This window comes from Rhagoletis pomonella, unplaced genomic scaffold (genome assembly GCF_013731165.1).
Source record: "Rhagoletis pomonella isolate Grant_MI unplaced genomic scaffold, Rhpom_1.0 Rhpom_scaffold_00010, whole genome shotgun sequence".
NCBI classification, from domain to species: Eukaryota; Metazoa; Arthropoda; class Insecta; order Diptera; family Tephritidae; genus Rhagoletis; species Rhagoletis pomonella.
Window position 1 is genome coordinate 12,078,515 of NW_023458564.1, and position 22,350 is coordinate 12,100,864.

A 22,350-nucleotide genomic window follows, 5' to 3' on the forward strand; every position below is an offset into this window, starting at 1 on the left:
CGCAATGCAGGTAATCGATTTAAAAATTAACTGTGAAAATTACTACATTTGAGCTGTTCAAAGTGTTGCTAAGAAAAATACGAAAAACTATGACAGCGTAGACTGCTACGCGCACCAACACCACGTTTTGATGGTTTTCCAGCGACTGAATCGCTGTTTAGACCTGAAGCTCGCACAAGCCAAAAGCGGTAGCCGCCAACAGCACAAACTACTGGCCGTCTACCTGCCATTATATAGGTATGTATTAGGTATGTTAATTTTTCGGCTTTTTCCGATCCCGGCATTTGCGGGATGGCGTTGTCACAATGCCGGCATCTCGGGATTAGTCCCGGGATTTAGATATACATTACTTTTCAACAACTTGAATCGAAAAATTTGCTTGTATATTGTTTGAGAAGCTCTCCTTCCATGAAATAAATAAATAAAAATAAATGGGTTTGAAACCTACTTTTTTATTTAAAGTGGCGTTTTTATTTTTTCCCTCTTACAGCGGGATTTATTTTGAAGGACTTTGTAATTTCAAAGATATGATTAATTCCAAAAAATTTTAAAAAAATTCAATACAATATAGAATAAAAATATGGGTAACAAATGCAATGTAAATTTCTTTAGAATTTAAAAAATTTTAATTTTTTGGATTCACAAGGACGAATAGGTAATTTTTAAGCTGTCAAAGTTAGAAGAACGAAACTCGAGGATGTTATCGAGTTTATATAAGCCCTTAACATATAATTTTTTCAAAAACAAATATTGCGAAATTTCAAGGATAAAATTTTAAAATGACAATTTCAATATTTACCAGCCCTTCTGCACCAGAAACTTAAATATGTTTAAATTCTACAGGATTTGCTCATTAATTTTATACCCATACTTCTTCTCTGAACACATTTCTCTGAATTTTTTAAAATATTTTTAAATTACTGATGTCAGAGTGAAAAACTAAAAACGCAATTTTACTATATTTGCCCCATGGTTTCGCGAATATATTGATATTTGTGTTTAAAATTTACTATCGCGCGGTGTTATATGTATGTAGAATGAGCTAGACATTTATAAAAAAAATATTAATTATTAAATAAAAAAGAAATATAGCCAATACTGGTCAAGGAAAAGAGTTTCTATTTTTGCCATCAGTGCAAATTACAAATCCCGAAAATCCCGGGATTATTTGCCAACAATCCCGGATTTTCGAGACCTTAAAAAGTCCGGGATCCCGGGATTAACATTCCTAGTATGTATGTACCTTTGGTAAAGACAGTGTCGCAAAAATCGAAACGCTGTTAATCTCAACGCTAAATGAAATCGAAATGAATAGAATTTTGAGCTTAGATGGTGTTTTACTCTCCAAGTTTATCCATCCACATAAAACATCGATTATTTACTTCCAACAAAATCATTAAATTTGGTCATTTTTCTAACATTCACCAGTATATTTTAACCAAATATAGGGCTGTTTGTGAGCTCGAAAATATGTATGTGTGTATTTATGTAACTCGAAAAGTTTCGCTTGATAAATAAAAACGACTTTTTCCGAAATGTATATACCCGCATTGGATGGCATGAGGAGCCCCAAAATTGTAAGGACCTGTGTGTCTTTCGATTTCGGTAAGTTTATCGAACTTAATCAGGCAGGTTCTGTAATTCACTCCCGAGAGAAATTAAGTCGAATTCGCGTTAAATTCAAATTGGCAGGGGTTGAAATTCACTCGGAAGTGAATTGCAGACCCTGCCGGAAAATATGTCCAGCTGTTCCGGTAATAAGATCAACGGAAATAAAGTCAATTGACATTATTACCTTTTCAAAGAAAATTTTATAGAGGGTTGCCACCTGTATGCAATTTTTAATTTAATTTAATTAATAAGATAAATTAAATATTGCAATATGGGCATCAAACTAAAGAGGTTTTGAGGTTTGAAAAATCTTATTCATTTAATTTGATAAAATAAAAGAAATATTACAATTCTGATGTTAAACTACATGAAGAAGTTTAAGAAAGTTTACTGTCGAAGACATTTCTTAAGCGGATTGCCACCTATCTGAAAAAATTTAATTCAGTTAAATTAATAAGATAAGTATTGAATTAGTACACCTTTGAAGAAAGTGCGCGATATGTAGATCTCGGTCTAACTCCTTCTTTTTTTGTTCGTCTGCCCTCTCGTTGCCTTCTGTATTCCTATGGCCGGGAACCCAAACAAGATAGATGGACATTGACGGAGACGCCGAGCGTAGTTCCATCTTGCATTCATTGACTAGCTTGGAATTGGTTACAGTAGATGAAATAGCCAGGAGTGTTGCCGAGCTATCTGAGTAAATAACCGCGCTTTCTTTCCTGGTAGCACTATTATTTATTACACTTCGCGTGCTGCAGATTTATTTGAACTATCTTACTGGTCCGATTCATCGCTCAGTTTAACTCCCATGAGGAGCTCACCTGCACCGTCGATATCCGGATTCTCTTCCTCTCAGCTAGCTTCACCAAGTATTTCCCTTATATTGGCTTTTCTGATGCCGAACCGAATTTTCTTGTCGGCCTTTGCCAGGGCTCCAATGATTCTGGGCAAATCGCGAGGAGAATTGGCTTATTGGTGGGCTTCCTCGGCTCTTTGACTTTGATAAGCTCCCACTTGCCTATTGCCGGGATGTTCTTATTCTGCAGCTTTATGCACCGTAGAAACTTAGGGACTCCGACGAGTCAAACTCTGGGTAAGGACGGTCAGGGTTGGCGAGGACGTAATGCCTTACTAAACTCGACAGCCTCACATCAATCTCAACCCATTTTTGCTGCACTGCTAGCGGCGTTCTTCTACCTTCGTCGATAATAGAAGCCTGAAGGTGGTCTCTTGCAACATCGCTAAAGTAACTTTGCTTAGTGGACGTTGCGGACTCCGCTACACTCCCTTGCTTCCGAGCGATTTCTTTTTTGAGCTTCCCTAGCTACCATGGTGACAGTACGTTCCTCCATGCCCCTGAGTTTATCTTCCTCATCGCACCCGTCTTCACATCCGGCTGCTGCATGTGCTTTTCCGGCTAGGTACCGGCCGCGTTCTTGCTGCATGTTGGCTTTTTTTCGGTGTACTATGGCACTATCCGCACTAGAATTATCTAATTGCAAAAGGGCGGTACTATGACCGGCACCTTCCGTTTTACTGCTGCTTCCAGCTTTTCCTGCTGAGGTGATATGGCTTGCACCAACAGAGGAAATAGCTGTAGGGTTCGTTGCTTTATCAGCGGATTTCAGGAGCTGTTCCTTCTCTGGCAACGTCACACCTTCGCCGGGTTTTCGTTGTTGCTCTTGCTGTTTTTGTTATTAGTTGTTTCCATTTTTGATCCTACGGGTAGTCCGCAGCGCCGGGATGCATAGAGAAGGCACTTCCACAACCGACCTTGCTCGGGCATAGGAGGGGACCGTTAGCGACCAGACACTTTTTACTACGCACTGGCCATTCATCCATCAGCACGGGTGCCTTAAGCTGCGCCGCCACGGCAAGATTACCAATGTTGAGGAAGCTAGATACTGGGTGCAAGTAAAACTGTTCTGTCCAATTTGAATAGGATGTCCCGACCATGCTAACCACCTCTTCACACGCCCAATCACATCAGCTCATCGAACAACCCACTCCCTACGGCCCACAACCATCGGAATTGGCCTTTTCCAGAGCCTGCCGGTAGATGAGAATGAAGATAGCATTTAGTCGATTCACTGATTTAGGCAGAGTTTAGTACGCTGCTACAACAAACCAAAACGGTGAAAGATTTTCGTCCACGCTTCTTTTAAGACATAAACTTATTAAAAATATAATTTTTCAATTTTCAATAAAATAAGTATTTAGAGTTTTTGGATTGTGGTATATAAATAAACTTGTTGAAAACCGGGTTTATTCGATTGTAAAAATCCGAATTACTCGGTATTCGAAAAATCAAGAGTTCAAACAACCGCCTAAAAATATTCGAAGAAAACACGCTATAAACCCGTTTGGAACAAGCGAATCAGTGTACGGAGTGAAATGCTTTAAAAAATATATAATTTGAACCCACTAAGGGCGTTGTTATGCTGGCGGTCAGCGGGCAAAAAATTGATCAGCCCACTGATACCGAATCAGTGACCAAAAAAGGGTTGGCTTATGAATATAATTTTTAGCAAACAAAGAGTCTTCACTTATTGGAACAAAACTGACTGATGGCAGATATAACTTCACGGAAGGGCTTTGTTAACCTAGGATCCAGCACAAGCACTACCAATAATGTCAACCTGGACACCAAGCAGAGAACAACCTTTGCAAAAATTGCTTCTTTAGAATCGGTAGAAAATTGAATAGCAGATCCCTCTATCGACGAACAAAAACTATGCTCTACAAATCTCTCATCATGCTCAGCCCTTTATAATAGTGCATTCCCACTTAATCGACCTCGAATACGCGTATACGTGTTTTCACCACACCTAGACATTTGCCGGTCACAGGTAATATTTAAAACTGCATTCCTTGTAATAATTTTGTTTATTTTTACTTTTTTATTTATGCTAAATTGTTTATAAGCACTTTACTCACGTTTATTTACTTTTGCTTATACAGAACATTATGACACTTCATCTTTTTGGTATTAAAAGATCTGTTCGTTTTATAAAAGTGATGACTTCAATAGAAATTCTTTAAAATCTGATTAAAATACAAAAGAAAATTTATTGAAAATCCTCCTAGATATCGAAAGATTTCCGAAATCTCAGATTTCATAGCTGTAGGAATGCACTATAAAGCGCGAAAACGTGGACGTTATCAAATAAAGATGAAAACGCTTCACAGAGTTTCGCGTGGGTGATGGGTACCGAAGAAGTTGGAATGGCGAACTGTAAATACTTTAACATTCTACGTTTGCGATAATATCCTTCGATTCAGCACCCATCCGTGCACAACAAAGTAAGGGCACCCAAGAACTGAATGGAAAGACCAAATGCAGAAAAATCTGTCTACACTTGGCACAAAAAACTGGAAGAACTGGCAAAAACAGGAAATTACCGAAACTTTTTGTCTCAGTCTAAACCGAAAACGGTTGTAGCAAGGATATACATAGGTCTTTTTGCTACAATAAGCATAGAATAAAATAAAATTAACATAAATATATTTACCTTATATTAAAATGAAAAATATTTTACTTAACAGACGTAGCAACACACGCCACACAGTGGGGCAAAAAAGGTCTGCTGTGGACAAATTAATTTTGAGAGCCCAAATATGAACCGATTTCAAGTTTCTATTTTTCTAAATAAAAGATAATTAAATTTCGCGTTGATCTATCCGTGGCGATTTTTAAAAAAGCACTGGCTTTTTATTTATTTATGTTCAAAAATTAAAGAAAAAAAATTTACGTTTGAATGCTTCCACTTTTTTGGAAAATACTTGCAATTAATTTCAAATGTCTGCAATTATTTAGAAAAATATTCATAAACCTTTGTACTGATATGTATTTTAAAAGCCTTTTTTTCTAATCGAAAAACTCGAGATCAACTCTAAAAAAATTTGGGCGATTTTTTTGCATAAATCAATTCATAGGACTTACATCCAACTAATGGAAATATTTTTTTCTTTATGATTAAATACATTAACTACAAAACTACTGTGATACCTGCTTTTGTATTAATTGCGTTGAATCTGTACGCTCCCAAAGCAGTTAAATTTCCCTCTATGAACGTTGAGTTAAGTGTGCGATATGTACATTAGCGTGGGTCGAAAATCTGCTTTTTTTTAATTTTGGTTGGTAATTGGCAAAAATATGGTTTATTTTGCTCTAAAAACAATCTGTGTGAAAGATAAAAAGTTTTGGTCAATATCTTAGGCTTGCCCAAGTCCATCAAAGTTCAAGTGGTAAAAAAAAATTTCTTAGCTTACTTCGATTCTCTACAAAAAACGTCCATATACCAAATTATGTAGGACTAATACTTTCGAAGATACTTGCAATTTAACTAAAAAAAACAGTATTAATTAACGTATTAATTAATTTTTATCTTTTGAGCATATTGAACTTTGATGGACTCAGGCGAGCCTAAGATATTGACCAAAAATTTTCATCTTTCACACAGATTGCTTTTAGAGCATAGTGAACCATATTTTTGCTATTAAATACCAATCAAAATTCTAAAAAAGCGGATTTTCGGCCCACGCTAATGTACATTGTAGATAAAATCATATAAATACGCAGTGCTTAGTAAGTTTTTGGCAGACATATTTTCCACGCCTTTTAAATACATACATATGTATTTATAGATAATTAAAAATAACTGGTGAAATGAATTAACCATCACACCCAATTTTGATAACGTGTATGTAATTACCAGGGAACGGATTTTTCGTAATTTGCATTTTTTTGCTTAGTGATTAGATTACATTTAGTGAAGGGAGCGGTCACCTAGTTACCGCGACCGAAACGATCTATTGTAACAAACCTCTATTCAACTACAGGTTATCTTTGATCCTCGTAAGAAAAAACCTCCTTTCTATATTTTTTTTGCGATGTTGCTTTGACCAGGGCTTGAACCCAGGCGTTGCGGAATGGAAGCGCGCGCTGCTTACCACTACACCACAGCAGCCTGTATTTTACCTTCCGTATTTTTCCATTAATGTTGCGTTTCGTTCTTCATCCAGATATAGTAGTTTCGCCTAACGGAGCTCCATTGCAGACCGGTAAAGGATCCTGGGCCTATGAATCCCTGTGCAGCCCCTTTTCTGGCGAGAATATATGCCACTTCATTGCCCATGACTACACATGGCGTTAACCTCGGCCTGAAAGACAGAGTTACCTTGCCCCATGCCGCTGAAAAGGAGCCGTCTGGATTGTGTGTCGTACATTCCTGCTCCGTAGTCAGACTGCTTGGAGCCGTCAATATACCAGATGTGGCTTTCCTTCCGGAGTTTAAGTTGTTCGTTGTCGCAGTTGTTCCTTTCGGAGAGATGGAGTAGTTTCGAAAATAAAGTTACCACGATTCCAAATATATTCGATGTTGCCATCTATCCTTTTTCATGATATTTGCCTCTTTTAGCCTTTAATTAAGTGATTATAGTCTATTTAAAATAAAGATACATAAGCCCATATGCGAAAAAAGCAATGCGAAAAATTAGCGTATAAAGAAGAGCAGTGTAAGTAATCTGCGTACATACATGTGTAAATATATCGATATATGAAAAGACGTAACAAATTTGGACAGAACATTCCATAGACACGTGGCAAGGACAAGTTGGTGCTGAAGTCGGGATATTTATAAAATCCGTAATTGGGATCCGATTCAGTTGAAATTAGTAATATTGCTCCATATACGAAAAGAAATACTTCTACAAAAAAAGGATCCACGAGGTGATGCTGCTGTAGTCGGGATATTCAGAAAATTGCTATTAGTGGTCCTATTCAGGTAAAATTAAAAATGTTAACAGCATACATATATAAAGGGTAATACTTTTACTGCCATGTGGCGCAGTAGTCCAAGTATTCAGAAAATTAAAAATACGTAGCGTATTTACGAATAACGCAGTTCAACAAAATTTTTGCCACCTTAGTTAAACACATCGTTTTTTAGAGATTTTTTAGTGCTGAATAGTACTACTCTTCCCCTTTAAAATTCAACATATACCAGTTATAATGTGAAGTACTTCGGTATTACTTCGTAAGCATGAGTCGTCATAGCTAAATGACTCGGTCCGAAATTGTTTCCTATTAATCTCACAAAAAAGCTTAAAAGTGGTTACTTTTAGGTTTTTGGGGTCCCTTATCTTGAATTTATAGCCAGAATTTTCAAATCAAAGATGGCGGAATCGGTATGGCGGCTGCAGCTACCAACATATGTAGCTAAGGGCCGGTTGTTCAATGTCTGATTAGCAAAAATCGGAGGTAGAAGCTCCGGTTAGATACAAGGACTGCTTTATCGATCACTGCTATATGCATGATGTCGAAATCGTCGATAATGATGTTTAACCGGCAAGTAGTGATAATCAGGCATTGAACAACCGGCCCTAAGTAACTAAAAGTCTGATAAAACCGCTTGTGAATGATTCGGGGGTCCTTTGAGTATCATAATCCTTAGCGCCTAGCTCTGTTCCTTTTATTTAAGCCCTAAAAAGATGAAAAATAACCCCCAAAAAACATTTTTTTTCTTCTAATCGGCATTTAATCGGAGTTTAACATCAAAGAGGGATTAAATTCAGTTTTATTCTACTCTAATGGGAGCATGTGATTTCCAAAAAAAAAACGCTGCAAAACGAACGTAAAAATGGTTTTCTGACGTGGCCACTATAATAAAAAAATCCACGGAAAGGGTTAATGACTGTATAGAAAACAATCACTCTTGGAAAAAAGTAGGAAACCAAATGATGCTTTGATAGCAGTTTTGTCACTGTTTTTGGGCAAAAGTTCTTTCAGCAATGAGCTACATACATACATATTTACATACGCACACATATATACATACTTATACGGTTTCAACAGTAAAAAAATATCAGAAAATTGATATGATCTCGACTTAAATTCGTAGCTCTGATAGCAAAAATTAAAATTGAATTGAAAACCATTCAAGAATGTCATAATGTTAGAAGTTGGAAAATGGAATCCGATACGTATACAGAGAAGTAAATATTTAAGTATGTTTGTAAAACTTTGCGGTGATTGATTTGAATATTGTTTCTATATCATTTTTTTTTTCAATTTTTACTTATGTAGATATATACATATATACATATGTAGTATATACTCGTACATTAATACATTAGTAAATATAGATATAAATGTGTATGTATGTAAGTTTTTTGTATAGGTGCCCCAGCCGCTTTAGAATACCGGCCACGGTTACACCTGTATCGAATTTTAATGATTCACGCCAACCATTAGTCAATCAATATGATTGCCGTCAAGAATTACATACAGACAAGTAGGTTCTTTTGTTTGTACATAGATGTGATTGCTTTACTATTGTTTTCTTAATTTACATTTGCAAAACTATTTATGGATATAAATTAGGGTGATCCAAAAATACACAGGAAAGGCAACTTTTTCCCCGGGTTACCACCCAGAACTGAAGATTATCGAACATACGGAGACCTTTTTTTTTGAAATCGCCGGGGCATTGAAGTTTCCCATATAACTATTTTACATGGTGCAACATGCAACAAAATCGTTAAAAGTAAATATTTTTTGATCGACTAAGAATATTTCCGTTCAGAAATCTTCAAAAAATAAAATTATGATACATATGTATTTAACTTTAAAACTAGACTAATTATTCTTTCTCATAAAATAACACATTTTTGTATATATTAGGTTTTTCCAAACCGGTTACCACCGTTTATGTTTTTTTTTTTTAATCTACAGGCTGTTTTTTTTTTTAAATCTTGATTTTTCGAATATCGAACAAACCGTATTTTTCGATCGAACAAACTCGTTTTTTTTTTCATTTCATCCAAATCTTGAACTCAGAGTAAAAGATTTAAGTTTTTCGAAGTTTTCCAGTTTAAGGGACACCCCTAAATAAATAGTTTTAAAATTATATCCTAGGTTATTTTGGGGATGAACAGTATATCATATTTGATTCCAATATATGAATGCTTGGCGCCTAAACGCCTGTTTCACCGAGCTTCTCTTCCAATTTTTGTTCTGCTTTTTTATGGCAGAAGTACACTCGGGAGTTTGCCATTGTCTTGCGAGGGGCGACAACTATTTGAAAAAAAACGTTTGTTGATGTTGCTGGGACCTGAAATTGAACAAGGGATCTCCCGACTAGGCACCTCTAAGCGCTCGGTTACGGCGACAAGAGCACTACTCAAAACCGAACAAAGCCAGAAAAAATGCAATAAAGTGTTAAAAAAAAGACCAGACGTGAATTTTTCACTGATTTTTATTTGATCTAAAAAAGCTTTGTATCTATTTTGCCTTGCTCTTTTCTAAATAAAAACTATCTTTACTGTTAATATTTTTATAGTAATTTTTGGTCATGACTTGATACCAAGATAAGCATTTTCACTATATAAAAAATGTGTAAAATAAAGTCGGTATATCCGGTTTTTTCTTAATTTCAAAATCGGCCACCGGTTTTTTTTCAAATTGAAATTTTTCGAATAACTCTTAAACCGGTTTTGGAAAAAAGCGAACACCCTAGTACATGTGTATATTTACAAACAAATACTTGCATACGTACGTATGTACATATATAAACGCCCACACATTTGGATGTTAACCGGTAATTGTGCCATCGCAATGGTTAACCCTTTGATCGCGCGACTGATGACCTTTTTTGAATGTCATATTAAACCGTTAGTTTCGGAAAGTTAGATGTCGGTAATTAAGCGGAGGCAGCTCTCAGGAGAGTTATTGTAAGGATTTTTAGTTGATATTGTATTTTTTCGCTTAGATTAATTTGTGCTTATTTCTTTCAAATTTAAGTATTAGAATATAATCTCAAACTTAATATACAAAAAGTTTAAACCAATGGACACATTTACTAAAAGACTGTCACAACTGTTATGAGTGATATGTATGTATGATGAAATTACTTAGCTGCCAACCAATGCCCTAAATATTCACCTCCCAAAGGGTTAAATTTGAAGAGTCGCATTTTGAGTTTAGTGAACCGCTCCAAGTAGGGAGCAACATTTTATAAATCCAATGCATTCACACTATAAACAGGTGCTTTGAGTTGACTTATTCGTCATTGAACGCTATGTGCAATTCTTTTTTGTAGTATTTATGTATGTATGTACATAGTTTCGCGCGATGGGCAGAGTGCAATTTATTTTCAACTTTAATTCTATTACGCTGTAATTGTTTTATCTAATAACATAGGTACTTAATATCTATGTGTAATTATGCACATAATTAATTTAATACGATATTTAAATTTGTACATACATACATACATATATGTATTTAGACTAAAGTATCAATTAGTATGAAGCGTTAATCGGTGGTACTAATTCTTAATGCTTCATAACTAAAAATCTGATTTTTATCCAAGTAACATTTGTTTCAAAATTCTCAAGACTTTATTTACTTTTGGCATTCATCAAATTTTTTGTCAAGTTCCAAAAATATGCGCAGAATATTCAATGCTCATTTGAAAATTTAGGAGTACCGTTACTTTCTTCACGATCCAATGATCGCAACTAAACCAAATTAGTATGGGCCACCCTTGGTGGTGTTAAATCGACGAAGAGATTTTTTTTCTAGCCATACGGGACAATTGCATAATTTGTCCCGAAAATACGGGATTTACAAAAATTTAACGGGACAAATGAGAAATAAAGGATTTGCTTTAAAAGCCCAACTACGAACCATATATGTGTTAAAAAAGGTGACCCATTTCAACGAAGTAATGCTCAGTTTAGTTATAAGCTTATGATAAATTTAAATTATTTCATGGCAACACTTTTTAATTTATACAAAAATATGAAAAAATTGTACCTAAAAGTAGATAAATTAAAACTAAGCATGTATTTTTGGGCGGCAACTTCTCTTTCATAAATTGCACTTTATTTACATAAAATTAACAAAGAACTCAAACATTTTTAAACCGACTTCAAAATAAGGGGGAGGTTATCAATTCGTCGGAATATTTTTTTCTTTTCTTATGTATGCTACCGCATAACTTTGGACCCCGCAAACCGATTTCAATAATTCTTTTTTTATGGGAAAGATGGTACCTCAAGCGTAGTCCCGTAATTTGATTTAGATCCGATCATTGGATCATGAAGAAATTAACGGTACTCCTAAATTTGTATATGAGAACTGAAGTAGGTTGTGTTTTTTGCTTAAAAGTAAATTGTTTAAAAAAAAAGTTCTATAAACACAAGATGCGCTCAACGTTCAAAAGTAATAAAGCATTTTAAAAAGGATTTTAATAAAAATAAATTAATTAATTCCATGAAATTTTTCACATTTATGTTCATTTTCCTCTATTTCTGTTTTCTGGTTTCGATAGATATGGTGATTTTTTACGATTGCCTCACTTTTTTAATATTTCGAATACCGAAAAAATTCGCTGAACTTGTATTTTTATTATGTAGCACATTTTGGTGGACCGAACTCGAAGTTGGCAAATTAAATCTTCGAATCCATGTAAAGTACATATCAGTGGTAAACTCTTCTAGGCCGTAAAGTGTAAAAAACAACAGTAAGTGGGTATGCATTGCGTATTTTTAGGACAATGTTTTCATTCGCAGTTAAACTTTTAAGAGCTCTAAAGAAAAATGAAAAATTCATATTTGAACGCCGAAACCCACCCCTTGTGTGCGCTAATGGGGACCATATATGCATTTTTATAAGGTGTTTCCACGAACACTGTGAAAATTAATACCATATAAGGGTATTCCCGTACATCACGTAAGACTGTCAACCTTGTGTGCTTGTGTAGCACATAATTAGTTCTATATTTAGCCGAAAAAAAGAAAACCGAACCGCATGTTGTATACGCAATTAAAGAGAGTGACGTTATGTGACAAAAATTTAAGTTGATTTTTTTCTTTTCTTATAAAATCGCAAAACTCTGCGAATTGTGGATGGCCTTTTTTAATGAAATTTGTTTTAATATGATTTGGAGTAATTCTTGTTGTTTTTAGAGTTTTTTGAATAAATGCAACTTGTTTCAGTTTTCCTTTACAACCCCATGTTTGAAACGTGACGTGACATGGCGTTACGTGACATAAATTTCCATCGTTATATTTTTGGTAATATAGCTTTTGAATGAATTTCTAACGGAAAAAACATAATTTTTTTTTTAATAATAGTCAGAACGGTTTTACCCTCCTTTCCCACCCATCCGCACGAGGGGCGCAGCCCACATGACGTACGAGACCATTATTTTCAATTTTTGCGCCGAGTCACGAAAGGAAGGAGTTTTTTAAGTGTCGAGATCTAAAACTATTCAGCTACAGAGGCAAATTCATCAGCTGATTATTAAGTATTTATGTTAGTCAATCATTTATTGAGAGAGGATAGTATCGCTTTATTAATGCTGAGAAGCGAATCAGTTATATCAAATGTGCTGGAATGAGAGTTAAAATCCTAGCATAAGCAACGGAGTGGCTCGTGTAATTTAAAATTAATTTTACAAGTTTACAAAAATAGGGGACAATGAACGATTCCTTCCATACAGTTGGAAAAACGTTCTCTTTAAGAGACAAATTAAATAAAGCTATTAACGGCTCATAGAGATAATCAGCACAATTTGTAAGAAAACAAGTAGGGATCTGCTCAGGACCATAACCAAAGGACTGCTTTAAGGATTTCAGATAAACTACGACGTCATCGGGAGATATTACTGGGATAGGTATTGTGTTAATTGGTCATTGTTTAAAAGGATAGTCAATGTTAGCATGGGAGTTAATGGAATAATTACATTTAAAAAACTGAGTGAACATGCTAGTAATTATTTTATTATTACTAGAGACGGCATTTTGATACCTTATGGCCTTATGGACGAATATACTTCATATTTTGACTTCACCACCAATTCAGGGTAAATTGTTTGAAAATCTATGATTTATTTTGTTTCAACGACATACATACGCCAAATGCGAACCAAATCGGACCATAAATACGACACTGGCGCCACCTAGTACATATGTATTTTAAAAAGCAGACAAATTGGCCCATAAATACCTTATATTTATATGACTTTTACTATTTTCGCGGTAGACCTTCCGCTAGAAACACCCATATATCTAAAACATGATTTGGTAAATTTTTTTTAATTTTGGTACGCATTTTGGTAAACACAAAAAGAAGTAAGTGGCAACCGTGCTCGTAATGTGTTCATGCGCATTTATTTCAGGTACTTCTCTCTTAAAGAGAGTGAACTGCATTTGTTATATTCTCTCGATAAACTTGTTGCTTGCTAATGATTTCTGGAATTGTAAATGATATAATATTTAAGCACTTGTGTATGCACATATGTACATACATATGTATGTAGGAGGAGATAAGGAAAACTTCTATCTGCCCACATCTTCATATTTCAATAGGAAATATACGATTATATGTATGTACATATTTAGTATGCAGATATCGTTACCTTAACATAGAAAGGCTCTAACTAACTCTAACTAATTTTCTTTCGAAATTCACCGCTTTGTACAAAAGTCCGTAGATTACTCTTTAATGACCTAATAGAATTTGAAAACAACTAATACATTAATAAATTAGTTTCGGCGTTTATTAACAGTCAGTGTTTAGAAAAAATTCGCAAATTAAGAATCTTTATTTTTATAAAGTTTTGTGACTACTCTGTAAAGCAACAAAAATGTTAGATATAGCCTTCTTTCTATACGTAAGTATGTATATGTGAATGCAGTAAACACACACAGTTAAATAAACTAATATATATATGTATACTGACATATAAAAACACACATAAATGGACTTTCATTTTTACTTTACCTATTATTTTCTTGCATGCATATTTTATGTCTTTTTTTGTTATTTAAACAACATTCTTCTGACTTACCTATTATGAAAATTGGAATTTTCATGGTTGAAAATTGTGTATTGCCTCACTGTCGGCCTGTATTTAATAACTGAACGCTTATCTTTCCCTTTGTACTGCGCGAATTTTTAATTTTTATAAATACACTTCTCTTTAGTTTATTTGCAAGTCACACAGAATCACTTGATAAATTGAAAGCACTGCCTATGTACGAGTACACATACATATGTATGTCGATACAATCACTTGTTTGTACAATATTACTTCATTTTTGTATAATTGGAACTTTTTCACAAAAAGAAAATCTTTGTTCAATTCGCTAATAGCTATGCAATTCACCACTGATGACGCAAAGCTTTTGCTCTAAACTAAAAGGATGTGAAATCAAGGAATCTCTAAGGACTCCTCACTCTGATTTTACCCCAAAAACAAAAACACAATACATATTTCTTCCAATATTATCAAACATATGGTAGTTATATTCACTTCGCAACCCCCAAAAATTGCAGTTAAACGTTTGTAAGGCAAAGAGAATGCTGTAGTCAGAAGCAGTGTTACCAGAAAACTTTAGGCTTGTAGCTACATTCTTAAAAAAATAGCTAAAAATAGCTAAACAAATTTGTTTCATAGCCAAACAAAATAGCTAAAAATATTTTCTTTAAGAATATCTAAATAAATTAAATAAGTAGATTATTATAATGCAAACAAATATGAACTTAAATATTCACATACATTGAATTGGAGTAGAAAAATACCTTATAAAATTAGCTCAAATCTGCAAATCTATTCCTAAAATATAAAAATATCCTTGGTTTATTTTATATATTTATATAAGCTGATTTATGGAGCTTTAGCTTGGTTTAGTTTCACAGTTTCCTTTCCATTTCGACGAGCCAGGGAAGATATTACAATATTTAAGAGAAAACGTTGTGAACAAAACTAGGCGGTTAATAATTTATAACGATTCGATTACATACTACATAATACCACCGTGCGACAGTCTATTTTAAGCCAAATATAGGAAGACTGTGTTTATAGGTTTTCTCTGTAACGTCAGGATTTTTTAAAGAACTTTGAAATTTGCAAAATATTATTTTAAAAAATTTAGTGCAACGTAGAAAAACCGCATGGGCAAAAAATTAAAGAGAAAAATCTATAGAACTAAGGCATATTAAATTTTTTGGTGCTTGAGGATAAGTAAGTATTGAAAACGTAGATGGTAAGGACTAATATACACTCGACCACATCCTCGAATTTCGCTTAAAAAAATAAAATTAATTAAAAAGGCAATACCCATTCATCCCCGTAAAGCAAAAAAAAAATAATATATATATATTTTTAAATCCACAGAATTTTATCTTTCATTTGGTGCCCATATTATTATTCTTAATTGCATTGATTTTTTTTTTTTAATAATTCTTTGAAGTAATCATATCTTTGAAATTACAAGGTCCTTTAAAAACCCTGACTTAGAGAGAAAAACTACAAACGCAGTTTTATTATAGTTTCGAAAGAATATTGATTGCTTCGAGTGTTTCGGAAATTTTTTTGTATTTGTTGTACGGTGTAATAGATATAACAACAAGTAATTTTTAAGCAAAACGAACCAACTTCGATTCCCATATACAAATTTTAGAGTACCGTTAATTTCTTCATAATCCAATGCCTGGACTTAAACAAAATTAGTATGGGACCTATGAGGTACCAACTAAACGTCGAAAATATTAGCTAGATCTACCTACAAAAACTAAACTGGCAACACTGGTCAGAAGCAATAGTGTGTTCACTTTTTAAGAGCATCTCTAACGCAACAATTTGCTGTGGTTTTACTCTTCGCCACGTTTAAGTAGATAAAAGATACAAAACATCGTTATACCACATACATATTTACGAGAGAGTTATCAGTGTTGTTATTACGTACCGTTGATGAGTACCTCTGCACTATTAAACTATATTTTGTTTCTTTTGTCTATTAATATTGTTTGTTGTGTCTATCATTAGATTAGATACTTGTTCAAAAGGTGACCGTTATTGCAGCTCTAAAAAAATTTGGCGCTTACACATTATTTTACTTGTTTGACCAAGCTTCTCCTTCAGTTTGTGGTGTGCGTCTTGATGTTGTCACACAAAGGGGAGGGACCTACAGTTTTACGCAGCATCCGAACCCCAAATGGTTTAATCTCAATCATAAATTTTGGCGTTGCTAGTACCGATGACAACTATTCGATACGGAACTCGCAAAAGATTACTCCCCAAAACCAGGACCTTAAAGCGTTATATTCTACGCTTTAATAGATAAATCAAAAGATAAATTTTTGCGATAGTCGAGTAGTCATATTTAAAAGCCGTATTCTCATTCACATACCAAAACTTTGTCTACATTCCTGCTGTAACCGCAGACGACGGTAGCTTTGCATTAGAAGATTCTGAAGGTGTCTGAGGACATTTTGTAAGGTTCGCACTTTAGAAATATTGTGTAAAAAAAATGAATTCGGACGTAGTTTTTCCGAAGAAAATAAAAACGCCGTTTTAATGAAAATCCCATTCTTCTGATCGATTAGACCTCGTGTGGATGAGTTCAGTATAAATGGGAGAAAAATACCGGTAAAGTAAAAAAAAACTGTTGATTGAATAAATCCCGGTCGGAAATTCTCAAGACAACTACCTGATTCCGTGTAGAGCCTGGCTAGATTTCTATAACTGAGATTTTCCTGACAGTGCCAAAGCAGCTTCTGGCATGGAAATTTCTTCTACAGATAATCTATTCCGGCGCTTAATAGATTTTCTTAACAATATTGTCACCCAATAGAATCTGGACACGCCCTAGCATACAAAAATTAATCAGAGGGAACTGAACGCTGAACAGATTTTTTTAACAACGGTTATCTCTCGTAGTGTCCGGATTGGCACCATCACGAAATATCACCAGTTCAGTCACCAGTTCAGCTGCTAGATATATTTCCTCTAGTACGTTTACGTTGGTAGCGCCAGGACTAAAAGGGTAAGGATAGCACAGGATAGCTTATCCTGAAACAAATTTATCTTCTTAGAGCCTGGACTGGCTCCATAATAATAGTTTCCATTTAAGATAATCACTTTTGGTATTGCAAAGATTTCCTTAATTGAGATCATTTTTAGCAGTGCTGTTGTATCCTAAAACATCCTTCTTGTAGAAACCAATCCTGTTGCTGGAAAATTTTTTCTGACAAGAGTTGTTTTGATACCGTCTGGCAAGTGACAGCCATATAATAATGAAATGTCTGGGCACATAGGTTTCTCGGAAACGGCTCTAACGATTTTGTTGAAATTTTGTATTCAGATAGGTGTTGATTTCGAAAATATTCGTATGAGGTTGCCACCCATTCGAAATGTGTTACAAAATAAATAGCACATCATAATATGGGCATCTAATTAATGGAAAGTGTTTCGAACAGCCCCAATTTATAAATATTTTTGAATAGAGTTGCCACCTATTTCTATCGTATGTTTATTTAATTTTGTGTTAAGCAAACTAATATACAATATTACTTTTTCCGGGCGCTAAAAGAAATCCCTTAAGCCATGCTTTGCTTATATAGTAAGGGTTGTCCCTTAAGATATTCACCCTCATTGCGAGAGTGGTGTCGTATGCAAGTCGTTTTTCGAGAGTCGAATCGTATCGCAAATTGCACGTCATTGCCTAAAATTTCCATTCGACTAGTGTATTAAAACGGAAAAACTTGGCAGCACTGTATAGTTTTCGACGATTTTCGTCATTTACTTATTTCAGCACGACAGTAAACAATGCCAATGTTGTCGAGTCGTACAATTTAGCCTAATTTACGACTTACGCAATGAGGCTGATTAGTATAAAATTGCCACTTATTTTCGATTCTACAAAATTTAAGTAAAACAACTCAATATGGATATCAAATGAAATGTATTTTTAAGAACTTTGAAGGAGAAACATTTTTGTTGAGGGTTGCCACGTTTTTTTAATACCAATTTGTATCTTACTAATGTCAACGAGTATTTTTTTGTAAGTATGTATGTATGTATACACAGTACATTTGCACTAAAAATATGTACTCTTCAACCTGTCGTATTTCTTAATAGGGTTGCACCTAATTTTTATGTCAAATATTTTTTCGATTCATTAGATTAAAAAAAAAAATAAAAAATAAAATTTAATTTGCTTCAAAAGCATTATTTTTATAGAGTTCTGAGGTACTGATTCGGCAAATATATAGAGGATATTTTTTAATTAGCATTATTTTTTCAAAGTTTTTTATTTTTATTTTGTTTCGCTGTTGCCAGCTTTTAACAAATTTTATTCAAATTTTTTTTTTTTTAAGATAAATCAATCAAATGGTTTTGAAAAGGCCTGATTTCTCAACTACATGTAGGAGGGTTGCCACCTGTTAAAAAATCAAATTCACCTTTAATTAAGGGAATAAGGCAGTTGATATACATATGTATCAGCGTATGGGTGCAAGACTAAAGAGCTTTAAGGTTTCAGCTTGAAAACATTTTGAAGAGGGTTGCCACTGGTTTTAAAAGTAAAATTCAAATTATTTAATAATTTAATTTATTATTTAAATTTTGCGGGATATGGTTCGGGGCACCTTCCGAAATTCGCCACCGGGCCGAAAGAGGTGCGACAAACTTCAGTTGCCATGACAACAATAGCTTTTTATAAAAAATCTCACTATTTTTGCCAGTTTAAAGTAACGCATTTCAAGGTCATTAAACACTGGTTACAGTAGAAAATTGACAATTGGTATAAATTTAGCAAATACCAAAAGGAAAAAAACTGAGAGGTGCTCCGTTTTCAACGATGATCTTCTTTTTTTTACCATACAAAACTTGGTCTACTCTAATGTACATATTTGATTGGACAATAAACTTATTTGAGAATAAATTCTTATCTAGTAAAATAATCAATCTGCAGGATTGTGTCTATCATAGAAAGAAATACGAGAACTTTTGATAATTATTTTTTGTACAAAGATACGCATGGACCGTTTATTTAGAAAGTGGCCTAAGTCATTTCATGCAATTTTATCGTTAGTTATGCCACTTTTAAAATAATATCTAGGTACATACGTAACTTGTACGTATGTATATGCAGATGTTTAAAATGGATTCGACAACACTGTGTAAAGTATCACTCACTCTCAGAAAATGCTTGTACGGACAATTAAATTTGCCAACCACAAGTTATGAGCTGGAAGTAATTGACGTGGCTGCATTGTATGTAATTAGATCGCTGCCAATGGAATCTACATACAAGTGTTTTTTTCTCGCCAAACTTACCGTAAATGTGTTTTGTCGTCTCTTAAATGCCGCTAATGTTTAGCAATATGTAGTATATGTATATCTCTTACGAGTTGCTAATGTTAACCCCAATCGTTTTTACACTCTATTTATTCAAGCAATTGTTTTGGTGGCCTTTGTAGATATTATTTCTAATATAATAACTAGATACTTTGTTTAAATCATAAAACACTTTGCAACAGGCGAAACAGTTTCTGAATTTTGTGTATACGAGATCGCTTTGTTAACGAAACGCCACCGATATAACCAAACAAACTACGAAGCAAAATGAAAGTAAAACAAATTTAAAACAATTATTAAAATTTTATAAACGAAAAATGCAAAAAAGCAATTAAGGAGAGAATAAGTCAACGGCTGGCGAGCACAACCAGACTATTATAACGAAAGCTCTGTCAGGCGGTCGACGCGCGCAACTAAAAGCCCTGACTGTTATGGATGGCGAGGTGATGGAAACGACCGCTCTTTGGTTGGTAATGGGATGTTGTTTGTTCGGTATATAGCACAGAATATATACGTACGTACATACATATACATATAATTATAAATGCAGATATATAAATACCTGCATACAAACGTATGTACAAATGACTAAATTCTACTCGAAAGCTCGAAACGAGACAAAGTTCCATTGTTTATATTCTTGCTGCGCTGCCGCTTCAGCTGATTCATCATCCAGTGCATAATGGACCAATGTGCGAATTTATGCCAGCATACATACATATGTACGCAGATAATTTATACGTATACTGTGGAGAAAAAGTGAAGACATATCATGCCTCTTAACACTTCACAAGATGTCACAAGGGGCGAAGGAAGGCTATGTGCAATAACCAACCCTTTTTTTTTTTAACGACTGACACAACATCTATTGCTTTCGACTAGGCAAACATTAGTTTGTAAGCTCATTTTTTCGTATCTTTCACGTACTGCATATGCTATGTGATATCTTCTTATTTACCTTTTTATTTGGTACCAACCGCGAACAGGAAACTTCATCAAGTGTAGACTGGCCCTATTCCATTACATTGTGGTCCATTGTTTTCCAACAATGGATATCGAGTCGAAGTATCTTATCACCGGCAGCGCTGTCGGTGCGACGAATGGGATCAACTTGTCAAATAACGTTAAATTACAGGCATCTAACCTTAATTTTTCATGCAAATATATGTAGGTTCGAGTATTTTTATGAAGTGTGAAGTAAAGTGTTTTGTGATATAATGAGCCTGATGAATAAAAACTAAGCAATTGCCTTTTCTTAAAAGTCCAAACCTTTTACTCGACTTATTCAAATAAATTTAAGTAAAAGGTCTAAAAATGTAAGAAAACGTAATTGCTTAATTTGTATTCATATGGCCCAATACGTCCATTCCATATCAAAAAATGGTTACGAATTGTTACTAGTACTTGCAAGTTTTTACTGGAAATGCATTTAATAACCCAAAATATTTGCAAGAGAGAGCGAATTCGAGAGAGCTGCAAATTCTTGCAAGCAAAAATTTTACTAGCAGGAATTTGTAGGAGTCAAAAAGTAAGGTTATGTTTCAAATTCAAATGTAAACAAACTGTTTAAGAGGATGATTTGATGAAACATAATTAGTGAAATGAAAATATGGATGAAAAATGGATGACGATGGGACTATTTCCAATTAAAACGAAAATTGCGCGCCAAAACTTAGTCGTCAGAAAGTGTCAAAATGACTTAAGTTGCAAGTTTTTACTAGTTTTGGGTTCAATAACTTTTTCTGAAAATTTTCTCTTGCTCTCAATTTTACTCTCTATTTTTCTTTTACGCTGTCGCTGCAAGTAACGGGTGATTTTTTAAGAGCTTGATAACTTTTTTTTTAAAAAAAACGCATAAAATTTGCAAAATCTCATCGGTTCTTTATTTGAAACGTTAGATTGGTCCATGACATTTACTTTTTGAAGATAATTTCATTTAAATGTTGACCGCGGCTGCGTCTTAGGTGGTCCATTCGGAAAGTCCAATTTTGGGCAACTTTTTCGAGCATTTCGGCCGGAATAGCCCGAATTTCTTCGGAAATGTTGTCTTCCAAAGCTGGAATAGTTGCTGGCTTATTTCTGTAGACTTTAGACTTGACGTAGCCCCACAAAAAATAGTCTAAAGGCGTCAAATCGCATGATCTTGGTGGCCAACTTACCGGTCCATTTCTTGAGATGAATTGTTCTCCGAAGTTTTCCCTCAAAATGGCCATAGAATCGCGAGCTGTGTGGCATGTAGCGCCATCTTGTTGAAACCACATGTCAACCAAGTTCAGTTCTTCCATTTTTGGCAACAAAAAGTTTGTTAGCATCGAACGATAGCGATCGCCATTCACCGTAACGTTGCGTCCAACAGCATCTTTGAAAAAATACGGTCCAATGATTCCACCAGCGTACAAACCACACCAAACAGTGCATTTTTCGGGATGCATGGGCAGTTCTTGAACGGCTTCTGGTTGCTCTTCACTCCAAATGCGGCAATTTTGCTTATTTACGAAGCCATTCAACCAGAAATGAGCCTCATCGCTGAACAAAATTTGTCGATAAAAAAGCGGATTTTCTGCCAACTTTTCTAGGGCCCATT

At 34.5% G+C, this 22,350-nt stretch overlaps 1 protein-coding gene across 2 annotated transcripts in view; it reads right to left on the reverse strand.

Annotated features, from left to right (window-relative positions):
- Positions 1 to 20,201, reverse strand: part of LOC118746049 (cytochrome b561-like) — a 49,990-nt gene extending 29,789 nt beyond the window's left edge. Inside the window, exon 1 of one of the 2 annotated variants that reach the window (XM_036479780.1) lies at positions 19,746 to 20,201. Coding sequence is in view for 1 of the 2 variants with exons in the window: in XM_036479778.1 (XP_036335671.1) it covers positions 14,472 to 14,496 (25 nt within the window). In the remaining variant the exon portion in view is untranslated. Of the gene's footprint in view, positions 1 to 14,471; positions 14,706 to 19,745 lie in introns of those variants that run through there. The other variant, XM_036479778.1, reaches the window with a different exon arrangement.
- Between the last annotated feature and the right edge of the window lie 2,149 nt (positions 20,202 to 22,350).